Here is a 13,190-nt window from a genome sequence, read left to right as displayed (position 1 = left end):
GTCAAGTGGAACTTGGCTCTGCTTTATTTTGTCCCTTTCCTAATGTACTCTCTGATGAGGTATATAGAAACCTAATCAGAAAAGCTACCTTTATTCTTGGAAATGGGGACAAACATCTCGTCTCTCTTGCTCTTCCTTTCACATATTTTTCTCTGAAAGTCTAATGAGATTTAAACCTTTAGTATAAACTACTGGAATATGCATTTGCCTTCAAATAAAACTGAATCTTTTAAATCCCAGATCTCCTCATTTCGGGAGAATACCTGAGTCCCTGATACCTCTCTCTGCATCTATACAGCATAATGTCACAGGAACCCCCTGATTAGAAGGCATGTCAGTGAATGATGCTACAGCTGGCTAGTGCAGAGTGTAGAGGAAGAAGGGTGAGTTTAGAGGTTGGAAATGACATAGACATATATTTAGTGGATGCTGCTAGGAAAAGGAACCAGGGCAGCTCAAATAGGCAGGAGGCAACACAAAAGAAGGTAGTGTTGAAAAAATCCAAGAGGAGAATTTACAAATCTATAGGGACAAAAAGTAGATTCATAGTTGTCAGGGGCTGGAGTAGAGGGAGACTGGGGAGTGACTGTTAATGAGTACAAAGTCTTTTGGGGGGATGATGGAAATATTCTGAAGTTAGTGGTAATGCTTGCACAACTCTGTGGGCATATAAAAAACCACTATATTGTATTATTTAAAACAATAAGAGAAAAAAAAATGAAATCCAGGATATTCAAACATGGAAAACTAATGAAGCACATCTAATACAGGAAAAGATGAAGACTGATTGAAAAGGCAATTGCCTATTTGGAATTTGGTGATTAGGAAGCCAGTAGTGAGCTTAAAGAGAGTAGTTTCTGGGGAACAGCCACTCCCATCTCTTCTTCTCTCTGCCCCATAAATATATAATTTGTAAGTTATTCCTTCACATACATTTATCTCTATTGGCAGAAGTGGTGATTTTGCAAGTTTAGGAATGTGTTTAGTTTACATAAGCTAAAGAGATATTTTATTTTATTTTTTTTTAATTTATTTTTTATTGGTGTTCAATTTACTAACATACAGAATAACCCCCAGTGCCCGTCACCCATTCACTCCCACCCCCCGCCCTCCTCCCCTTCTACCACCCCTAGTTCGTTTCCCAGAGTTAGCAGTCTTTACGTTCTGTCTCCCTTTCTGATATTTCCCACACATTTCTTCTCCCTTCCCTTATATTCCCTTTCACTATTATTTATATTCCCCAAATGAATGCGAACATACAATGTTTGTCCTTCTCCGACTGACTTACTTCACTCAGCATAATACCCTCCAGTTCCATCCACGTTGAAGCAAATGGTGGGTATTTGTCATTTCTAATAGCTGAGGAATATTCCATGGTATACATAAACCACATCTTCTTTATCCATTCATCTTTCGATGGACACCGAGGCTCCTTCCACAGTTTGGCTATCGTGGCCATTGCTGCTATAAACATCGGGGTGCAGGTGTCCCGGCGTTTCATTGCATTTGTATCTTTGGGGTAAATCCCCAACAGTGCAATTGCTGGGTCGTAGGGCAGGTCTATTTTTAACTCTTTGAGGAACCTCCACACAGTTTTCCAGAGTGGCTGCACCAGTTCACATTCCCACCAACAGTGTAAGAGGGTTCCCTTTTCTCCGCATCCTCTCCAACATTTGTTGTTTCCTGCCTTGTTAATTTTCCCCATTCTCACTGGTGTGAGGTGGTATCTCATTGTGGTTTTGATTTGTATTTCCCTGATGGCAAGTGATGCAGAGCATTTTCTCATATGCATGTTGGCCATGTCTATGTCTTCCTCTGTGAGATTTCTCTTCATGTCTTTTGCCCATTTCATGATTGGATTGTTTGTTTCTTTGGTGTTGAGTTTAAGAAGTTCTTTATAGATCTTGGAAACTAGCCCTTTATCTGATATGTCATTTGCAAATATCTTCTCCCATTCTGTAGGTTGTCTTTGAGTTTTGTTGACTGTATCCTTTGCTGTGCAAAAGCTTCTTATCTTGATGAAGTCCCAATAGTTCATTTTTGCTTTTGTTTCTTTTGCCTTCGTGGATGTATCTTGCAAGAAGTTACTATGGCCGAGTTCAAAAAGGGTGTTGCCTGTGTTCTTCTCTAGGATTTTGATGGAATCTTGTCTCACATTTAGATCTTTCATCCATTTTGAGTTTATCTTTGTGTATGGTGAAAGAGAGTGGTCTAGTTTCATTCTTCTGCATGTGGCTGTCCAATTTTCCCAGCACCATTTATTGAAGAGACTGTCTTTCTTCCAATGGATAGTCTTTCCTCCTTTATCGAATATTAGTTGACCATAAAGTTCAGGGTCCACTTCTGGATTTTCTATTCTGTTCTACTGATCTATGTGTCTGTTTTTGTGCCAGTACCACACTGTCTTGATGACCACAGCTTTGTAGTACAACCTGAAATCTGGCATTGTGATGCCCCCAGATATGGTTTTCTTTTTTAAAATTCCCCTGGCTATTTGGGGTCTTTTCTGATTCCACACAAATCTTAAAATAATTTGTTCTAACTCTCTGAAGAAAGTCCATGGTATTTTGATAGGGATTGCATTAAACGTGTATATTGCCCTGGGTAACATTGACATTTTCACAATATTAATTCTGCCAATCCATGAGCATGGAATATTTTTCCATCTCTTTGTGTCTTCCTCAATTTCTTTCAGAAGTGTTCTATAGTTTTGAGGGTATAGATCCTTTACATCTTTGGTTAGGTTTATTCCTAGGTATCTTATGCTTTTGGGTGCAATTGTAAATGGGATTGACTCCTTAATTTCTCTTTCTTCAGTCTCATTGTTAGTGTATAGAAATGCCATTGATTTCTGGGCATTGATTTTGTATCCTGCCACGCTACCGAATTGCTGTATGAGTTCTAGCAATCTTGGGATGAAGACTTTTGGGTTTTCTATGTAGAGTATCATGTCATCGGCGAAGAGGGAGAGTTTGACTTCTTCTTTGCCAATTTGAATGCCTTTAATGTCTTTTTGTTGTCTGATTGCTGAGGCTAGGACTTCCAGTACTATGTTGAATAGCAGTGGTGAGAGTGGACATCACTGTCTTGTTCCTGATCTTAGGGGAAAGGCTCCCAGTGCTTCCCCATTGAGAATGATATTTGCTGTGGGCTTTTCATAGATGGCTTTTAAGATGTCGAGGAATGTTCCCTCTATCCCTACACTCTGAAGAGTTTTGATCAGGAATGGATGCTGTATTTTGCATCCAAACTCAACTGAATACACATTCTTCTCAAGTGCACATGGAACTTTCTCCAGAATAGACCACATATTAGGTCACAAATCGGGTCTGAACCGATACCAAAAGATTGGGATCGTCCCCTGCATATTCTCAGACCATAATGCCTTGAAATTAGATCTAAATCACAACAAGAAGTTTGGAAGGACCTCAAACACGTGGAGGTTAAGGACCATCCTGCTAAAAGATGAAAGGGTCAACCAGGAAATTAAGGAAGAATTAAAAACATTCATGGAAACTAATGAGAATGAAGATACAACCATCCTAAATCTTTGGGATGCAGCAAAAGCAGTCCTGAGGGGGAAATACATCGCAATCCAAGCATCCATTCAAAAACTGGAAAGAACTCAAATACAAAAGCTAACCTTACACATAAAGGAGCTAGAGAAAAAACAGCAAATAGATCCTACACCCAAGAGAAGAAGGGAGTTAATAAGGATTCGAGCAGAACTCAACGAAATCGAGACCAGAAGAACTGTGGAACAGATCAACAGAACCAGGAGTTGGTTCTTTGAAAGAATTAATAAGATAGATAAACCATTAGCCAGCCTTATTAAAAAGAAGAGACAGACTCCAATTAATAAAATCATGAATGAGAAAGGAGAGATCACTACCAACACCAAGGAAATACAAACGATTTTAAAAACATATTATGAACAGCTATACGCCAATAAATTAGGCAATCTAGGAGAAATGGACGCATTCCTGGAAAGCCACAAACTACCAAAACTGGAACAGGAAGAAATAGAAAACCTTAAGAGGCCAATAACCAGGGAGGAAATTGAAGCAGTCATCAAAAACCTCCCAAGACACAAGAGTCCAGGGCCAGATGGCTTCCCAGGGGAATTTTATCAAACGTTTAAAGAAGAAACCATACCTATTCTCCTAAAGCTGTTTGGAAAGATAGAAAGAGATGGAGTACTTCCAAATTCGTTCTATGAGGCCAGCATCACCTTAATTCCAAAACCAGACAAAGACCCCACCAAAAAGGAGAATTACAGACCAATATCCCTGATGAACATGGATGCAAAAATCCTCAACAAGATACTGGCCAATAGGATCCAACAGTACATTAAGAAAATTATTCACCATGATCAAGTAGGATTTATCCCTGGGACACAAGGCTGGTTCAACAGCCGTAAAACAATCAATGTGATTCATCATATCAGCAAGAGAAAAACCAAGAACCATATGATCCTCTCATTAGATGTAAAGAGATATTTTAGATGAGTTTTAGGAATTATAATTACGTGTGCTCCTGCTCACTAGGACGTAGTATATGTGTCATTCTTCCTGTCTTTCTAAAATCAAATCTGTAGTGCAAAACCAGGTCAGTTCATGTCATCTTAATCTCAAACATAATTTCCAATGACCCTGAATGGAGCAGGCATTACCTTTGTTGAATTCTGATAATAATTTTAGTGATATAGCTATTTTGCAAGTTGTTTGCCCTGTCTTGTGTCAGTTCGTTGATGGAGTACTGCTGGCCTTATAACCCTATGTCAACCACATGTATTCAGTAGCATATTTACCTGGTTTGTAATTGAGGGTAATAAACCTTAATCTGAGCACCTCTTATGAGAATATTATATGAAAGTCCTGTGAAAACTATTAAACAAATGTAAATACATTTTTAATTGATTATGTTGTAGAATTGAAGGGTCAGTTAACTCCTTTATTGCTTACTAGCATTAGACTGGTATAGGGCTAGCCTCCTTAAAGCCTTGTATGTATGATCACTGCCTTCACATCCATGTGAACCTTACTAAGTCCTAGCCTTGCTCAGTAGTAATTAGTTGAACTGAATAAAGTTTAAATGGGAAAAATTTAGTGTCATACCATGACTGAATTCTCTATCGACTTCATTTTTTTTGCTAATTTATTTTATTCTGCTCTTCACTTAGGTTTCCCAAATGAGCCTGCTTCTGTCATTGCCCTCAGCACCATTAAGGAATGGCTGGCCACGAATCATCACGAGGTAGGAGGAACAACATAATTAGCAAACAGTTAAGATGGTGTCATTTGATCCTCAATTTCAAAAAAAAAGCAGAAAAATATATCCATAAATATCAAGTAATTGTAGTCTTTAGCCAAAACTAGCTGACCATGCTTCATTGGGGTTACATGGGTGATTGAATGTTTTCTTGTAATTAATTGACTGAAAGGGTTATGTTGTTTGGTTTTGGTAGTACAGATAGGAAGAGTGATCAGATTGACTTAGTCATTATCTCATTTTTACATCCTTAGATAGTATGGGCTTTATGTCTAAAAAGAGGATGAATCCATCCTATCATTAAGATTAAGGGATTGTCCAGAGCTATTTTCCTTTAAGAGTTAAGTTATCCTTGTTGACAGAGGATTCCTGGTATATGCTAATTTTTTTTGGTATCCTGAGGTGTCTTTATTTATAATTAATCATTTCTATAAAATAACTTCTGAGTGTGAGTTTAGAGTAGGCATGGATAATTGATAGCTAAATCCTCATGATCAGGATTTCTTATGAAACTAAATGCTTCTCTCAGACTTTCCATCATACCTCCTATTCTACTTATTTAATAAAATCTTTGGGATATGTTTAGTGATGAATAGGAGAATTACTCAAGTTAACAAAGCAACACAATAAACAGAGATACTACTGTAGAGGCTTAGATTTCAGAGTTTTGGCAACTAACCTGTTGTAACAACAAATAGGTTCATCTCAGATATTCATGTGAGTGCTATAAAGAATTTTGTTCCACTTATGATAGACTGTGAATTTAGCATTCTTCTTGAATAGTACATGGATTATTTGTAAATGTTTGGGTATGGAAACAGACTATGGAGTTTGCTATAAGATGGAAGTAGTTCTTGATGCCCTTGTGAGTTTAAAGAAACAGCAGTGTAATTTTCTGCTAATTGTTATAATTTCAACATTTCTTAAGTAGATACAGAGATTGTTAATCTCCAATGGGAATAAAGACCACATGACCAAACATATCCATTTTGGTATTTGCTACACACACACACACACACACACATATAATGACTGTAATAACCTCAAAAAAGCAGAATTTTAAAAAATAATTAAAATAGGCAGTTTACTAAAACATGTCTTTGACATATATTATTTTCCAAACAATCTCATGAAATGTCTAGGATAGGTATTGTTATCCTTATCCTCATCTAGAATCTAAAGGTTAAATGACATCCTCAGGACTTCAGAATCACAGAGCCAAGAGTTTGACTCTGTCCTCCTAACTCCCAACAGCCTCCTTGGAGGGATTCCAAGGCCAGGGGGAAAAGTTTAGTCTTTTTGAAAGTGGTATTTTTAACATATCTCTTGGTCACAGTAAAACCTCCTTACCTGGACCATCTGCTTTGCAAAACCATAGTGTTTCTTGAATAAAAGCTTATAATGGAGCTAGTATATTGGTGTAAGTCCATTATTTCCACTAAAATAATAATCCAAGGGCATCCTCTACTGATAGATTCACATGTGTCATGTGAGGGAAATATGCATATCCACCCAAAGATCATCAAGGAGATGATTATGAAGAGCAAAAATGTTGGTTGCATTTACACCTCATTGACACATTCTACCGAAGGATTTTCTCTAGTTAAACTATTCAGAAAGTAATTTTCTATAGAAATGTGCTAACTTGGTGTTTCCCACTTAATGGTTTGTGTCCTGATTTCCTCATTAGCTTACTTTATCTTTGAGTCTGTTTTTTTTTTATTTCATATATTTTTCTTCTCATTTCTTGAGTCTGTTGTATAAAAATATAGGTATTTTGGATTGAAGAACACAATTCAGTTATTGCCATTGTGACTTTAAACATATCATGTACTAATTCTATTTTTAAAGATTTTTTTTTTGTTTCAACCTCCATTGGCTAATTTAAACAAGTTAACTTGAACAAGTCAAGTTTTGCTTAATAAATGAATTATAAGTGGTAGAACATAGAGAAAAGCTATACAAATTTATTATCTTGCAGTATTTTTATTTATTTATTTGCTCTTTTAAAAAACAAGCAAAGTAAGTTAGGCACTTATGAAAGAATATCACTTCTCAGTCAATTGTCTCTTCACTGCAGTGTTATTTTGACATTTAAGTTATTTATTCATTAATTCACTCATTTGACAAATATTTACTGAATCCCACCAAACACCAGAAACTTTTCTAGATATGATGGACAGAACACCAAAAAACAGAGTCCTCTTCTTATGATATTCATAGTCTAGGAAAAGAAACATCAACAAATAAAGAAAATAGTTCAAAGAGTATTTTGCAAAGTAAAACAGTGTAATTGGTTAATGAAATATTGGAGGATGTGGTTTTAGATCATATAGAGAGGGCTCTGCGGACATAATCTTGGAAAAAAGATTTGTAAGATGGGCAGGGGTAAGCCAAAACACAGAGAAGTCTTGAGGTAGAACATTCCACATACAGGAAACAGCAAGAGAACAACCCTGGTGGGAAAAGAGTTTACTGTTTGCAATTAATGGTAAGAGAGACAATGCAATTAGATTAGAGACATAAAAGAATGGCAGAAAACAAATTTAGACAAATATGTAGGGGTCAGATTGTGGAGCGTAGTGGTTCATGGAGAAATTTGGATTTTTATTCTAAAGGCAAGTTGTTGAGGGTTTGGGACAGGGAGTGGCATGATGAGATTCACCTTTAAAATGACAAAAGGCTGACTACTGGTTGGAGAAGGGACTTAAGAGACCTCAGAATAGAAAAGGGAAGACCGATGAAGAGGATCCTGTAGTAAATCCAGGCAAGAGATGAGGATTCTTTGAAATATAGCAATGGTAGAAAAAGAGGAAACAGCATCAGGTTTGGAATATATTTTGACAATAGAACCAGCAGGACTTGGGGATTGTCTTAGAATATGCTAGCTCATGCTGCAGTTACAAACAACTTACAAATCTTAGTGCCATAAAACAGCAAAGCTTTATTTTTTACTCATGCTATTTATATGTCTTGAGTCAGCAGAGGGCTCTGGCTTAGTCAGGAATCCAAGCTGACAGTCACTCTACCATGTGAAATATCATCTGTCACATGACCGGAAAAGATAGACAATCAAGTAATAGCTCTTAAATTCTTCTACAAAGGAATGATGTGTATAACTTTTTCTCACATTTCACTGTCCAGAGCAAGGCACCTAGGAGACAAGGAAATGGAATTCTCTCATATTTTCAGAAGAGAGGCAACTAGATATCAACAAACAGTAATAATGTCTATCATAGTTGTAAATCAGATGTGACATGGAGAAAATGGGAGAGTCAAAAATAATAGCTAGGCTTTTGACCTGAGCCCCTGAGTAAATATTGGTGCCCTTACTGAGAAACTTGGTAAAGGAATATGTATGTATGAGAAACAGAAAGAAAATAATAGTTAAGCCTGAGATGGTCTTAAATATACAGTGAAGCCTTCCAATAGAAAGTTGGTTACAGGAGCCTAAAGCTCAGGAAAGAAGTCAGATGTAAAGACATGGTAAAATTGATAAGATTATCATAACTTTAACGGGTTTGGGTCTTAGTTTGAGATTAGCTGCAAGAAATAGAAAAAACATTCAAGCTAAAGGAAGATAAATTGTATACATGAACTATATGAGAAAAAGTCTTGAAATTCAAGAGCCAGAACTAGAGTCTCATGAGTGACCAGAATTGCAAATTGTAAATAGAGCAAGAAGCGAGGGAGTTAGTTCATTTTTGTTCTCACTCAATCTCTCACATATCTCTGTTTCATTGATGTTTTTTTCTTGCACATTATCTTCACTACCCATTCACCTGCTTAGTATGGCCCCATTATGACTGGGAATCACTCATGCGTCAGGGAACCCTGCTCAAGGCAAAGCTGGGGTTGAGGTTGGTGGGCAAAGTTGCATCTTCTGGATCTTTCAGCTGGTTATGTTCCCTGAAATTTTCCTTTTAAAAAAATCAGGAATCCATGTAATGTGACTTCCATCAGTGGCAGTACTTCTCTCATTCAGATAAGTATACAATTCAATCTTCATGATCTTTGACAATTGATAATTGATGTTGTTATGTGATTAGTGAGCCTTCACATTTCATCATTTACTTACCCTTCAACTTCTAAACCACCAGGAAGGACTCTCTCTCTCTCTCTCTCTCTCTTTTTTTTTTTTTACAATAGTTGATTTGCTTCTATTTGATTACCCAAATCACCCCCAACTTGTATGGCTGGACATTTCCACATCAGAGAGGCTTCTCTAGAGTATTTGGGCCCAATAGATGTGACTAGGGAAAACATGCTGTGTCATCCACCATCGACTTATTTCATTTGCCCAAAGTCTGAATTGTAAGGATGCTGCTGTTGCCACATATTTAGGGGGACTCAGGGACATGAGGGAGCCTAGCTGAACAAAGAATATGGTTGGCTCTGTCTGCAGCAGCTCTGGAGGAAGAGATAGAATGAAAAACAGGAGAATCCTCAACAGGATATAATTGGGGCAGAAAAATGACTTACCAGGAGTAAGAAACATAATGACTTTTTATTGAAAAATTACAAAACAAAAAAGAATATTCACGCTAAGACTTGAATTATTGTTCTCAGAAAACCAGAGAGTTGAATTATCTTACAATACAGAAATAGAAATTGTGACAGAAGAGATAAGGCTTGTGGCAGAGAGACCTGGGAATTAAGTGTGAGGTAGGCAAGGGATGGAGATTACCCACTGACATTTTTGGCAAAATTAAGAATTAAGAACTTCTGAGTTCTGAAAATAAAATGAAAAGAATATCAGAGTTCACTGTAAAACAAATGATAGCATGTGACATGATAACCTTTCCATAAGTACCCATTTTTCATAAGTAGAAACTTTATTACAGAGACAAGCGAGCAAAATCTGGGACTGTTATGGAAATGAGCAGCGGAAATGCAACTCAGACTCAAGTTGGGGTGGCTGCTCCGTGTTATCATCTGCAGTTTCATGCATTCCTCATTTTTCATGCAGTCTAAAAATATCATTCTTTGTGAAATAGTGATTTTTCCCCACACCGCAGCTCTGAGGTTTCATTTCTGGAAGTTAGCCTAAGAAATGTCTCTTCTATTGTTCCACACCAGGGATTCATATGGCATCTGACTATTGGTCTCTGGGGCAATGTACATATTTGTAATTTTTTCTATAGAAAGCAGAAGAACAGGAAGTCTTTTTCCTCTAAAATCTACAAATGTCCTGATATTATATGAAATATTTCCCCATTACAGAGATCATGTTCAGTGATTTCAAATGTCCCAAAGAAGCAAGCATCCTGTAGCACAGAGTACCTGTGTTAAGTCTTCTGGGAAGTCATCTTTATGGGGAGATAAGGCATCTAAGATGAAGATTCTGAGATGGAAGATTGGTGAATTTTCTGAGTACTTTAAATGTGGAAACACTAAAGTGTTTCCTAATCAGGCCTTGGTTGTAGTATGGCCCAAATCTGAATACCCCTTACCTCCAACAATTATAAAGCATCAGAGAGATAGGCAGAAAGATAACATTCTGAAAAGCTCTAATTAAAAGTGTGGCATGTGTAGACAGACATACAGAGGGGAAGCTGTGGTTCACCTAAGACCAGGCTCCGGCTGCCTCTCTGCAGATCTTTGAAGATGGTATTTCCTAGGGATCTTTCTCATTCAACCACTCAGTGGAAAGTTCCTCATCTCCCACCTCATGCTGACAGCCCCCTCCTCCACAAGCAGACTCTTTTGTTCTGAGGTGGGAACAATTCAGCGGAGGAGTCTTTGGTTGTCTTTGAAGGCCTTGAGTGGGCACCTGATGTGACACAGACATCATTAGCAGGAAAGAACCCTAGCTCTGCATTTTTAAAACCGAGATCAGTTTTCTTCTCTGTAGGAGGAAGGTGAAAATCTTTCATTGCATGCAAGAGTTTGGGTCTTTGCCTAACATATAATATTTTTTTACTGTGCTTTTAGCACAGATTGTTATTCAACATGTTAAATATCATCTACTTGTCATTTAAATTGTTAATGCTGCGCCTTCTGAGGGAAACTTGATACCTGTGGTATTGCTGTTTCTCATTTTAAATATTATGCCCAGAGATGTGGTAGGGCATCATGAGAGGCTGTGTGTATGTGGCAGTGTCCCATCAAGACAAATGGCCAACAAACATGTGGAAAGATAATCAGCATCATTAATCATCAGGGAAATACAATTCAAAACCACAACGAGAATCACCTCACACCTATCAGAATGGATAAAATAAAAAAGCATAAGAAAAACTGTTGGCAAGGATGTAGAAAAAAATGAACCCTTGTACACTGTTGGTAGGAGTGTAAATTGGTGCAGCCACTGTGGAAAAAAACATGGAGATTCCTCAAAAAATTAAAAATAGAATATCATGATCCAATAATTCCACTACAGGGTATTTATCCAAAGAAAACAAAAACACTAATTTGAAAAGATATATGTACCTCTATGTCTATTCCAGCAGTACTTACAATTACCAAGATATGGAAGAGACCCAAGTGTCCATCACATCAATAGATAAATATATAAAGAAAATGTTTTATATATATATATATATATATATATATATACACACACACATATATATATGTGTTTTATATACCTATGTATATGTATACATAGGTATATGTATATAAAATTCATATATATATAGGAATATTACACAGCCATAAAAAGGATTAGATCTTGCCATCTGTGACAATATGATGGACCTAGAGAATTTATGCTAAGTGAAGTAAGTCAAACTGATAAAGATAAATACCATATGATTTCACTCATATGTGGAATCTATGAAACAAAACAAATGAATAAACAAAAGGCAGAATCAGACCTATAGATACAGAGAACAAACTGATGGTTGCCAGACACAAGATGGGTGAAGGGGAGTGGGAGGTACAGGCTTCCCATTATAGAATCAATAAGTCACAAGAATAAAAGTTACAATTAGGAAATATTGCCAATGATATTATAATAGCATCTTATGGTGACAGATGGTAGCCAAACTTGTAATAAGCACAGCATAACATACACCGAAACCAATGTAACATTGTGTGTCAACGATAGTCAAATAAAACAATTTTAAAAATAAATAAGCAAACAGTGTGTCATAAAAAACCCCAGGAAACAAAAATTACTTTTCAGTACATATGTGGTGCCCTTTAGAAGTAAAGATACTGGTTTCTACTGAGTAGAAGCAGTCACACTGCCACCCTCCCCTACCTTCCAACATTCAGACAAACAGCCACAAAGTATTGAAAAAGGTAAACAGATTTGCCTACCCAGAAAACAGAATTGGGAATCCATTGATGAAATGCACTTTCAGCCTCTTGAAAGGTTCATATGCTATTCTCGTGCTAATTTGACAAGATAAGGGACATGGCCACTTGTTTCCTCATTATGGATCTCAAAGGAACCATCACACCTTAACATCTGGTGCCAAGACTATTTTTTCCCCTTCTTGGCAGAGGTCTTTGAATATATGCAGTGTTAAAAATTGTCACTTTTATTTCAGAATCACATTATGGACCACCAAAAAACCCCAGTGTGAGGCCTGCCTTATGTCACTGACACACAACACCTTAGGGTCTTTCTTAAAATGAGGACTTAGGTAAAACATGAAATGATGCTTACATTTCTAATGAGAAAATTATATCCCTCACACCAAGATTCAATGCCTGTGGTCGATTCTTTATAGAAATTCAAAGCACATAACACACTATCCTTCAGTTCTACACAACACAGAGGTGTGGTTAACATCCAGAGATCTGAAAGCAGCAAATGAAGTGCTCGGTGTTTTCTCTGGGGAATGTCTTTTTATGTCTATAAAACATAGTTTTAAGTATGTATGGTAGTCTTAGTTTTTGGTGTAATTTAATATTAAAATCTCTGTGTTTGGAAAAACAAATTCCATCTTAAAATATTCAGGTTCTGT

At 36.9% G+C, this 13,190-nt stretch overlaps 1 protein-coding gene across 4 annotated transcripts in view; it reads left to right on the top strand.

Moving 5' to 3' along the window:
• Positions 1-13,190, top strand: part of MACROD2 (mono-ADP ribosylhydrolase 2) — a 2,007,046-nt gene that overhangs the window by 1,483,718 nt on the left and 510,138 nt on the right. For all 4 annotated transcript variants that reach the window (XM_038571576.1, XM_038571577.1, XM_038571579.1 and 1 more), the window contains one exon: positions 5,183-5,256. In XM_038571576.1, coding sequence (XP_038427504.1) covers positions 5,183-5,256 — 74 coding nt within the window. The remainder of the gene's footprint in view (positions 1-5,182; positions 5,257-13,190) is intronic.

The sequence above is a fragment of the Canis lupus genome, chromosome 24 (assembly GCF_011100685.1).
Source record: "Canis lupus familiaris isolate Mischka breed German Shepherd chromosome 24, alternate assembly UU_Cfam_GSD_1.0, whole genome shotgun sequence".
Taxonomy (NCBI): Eukaryota; Metazoa; Chordata; class Mammalia; order Carnivora; family Canidae; genus Canis; species Canis lupus.
Note: the sequence above shows the minus strand (reverse complement) of the source record. Positions and strands in the feature narration are given on the sequence as shown.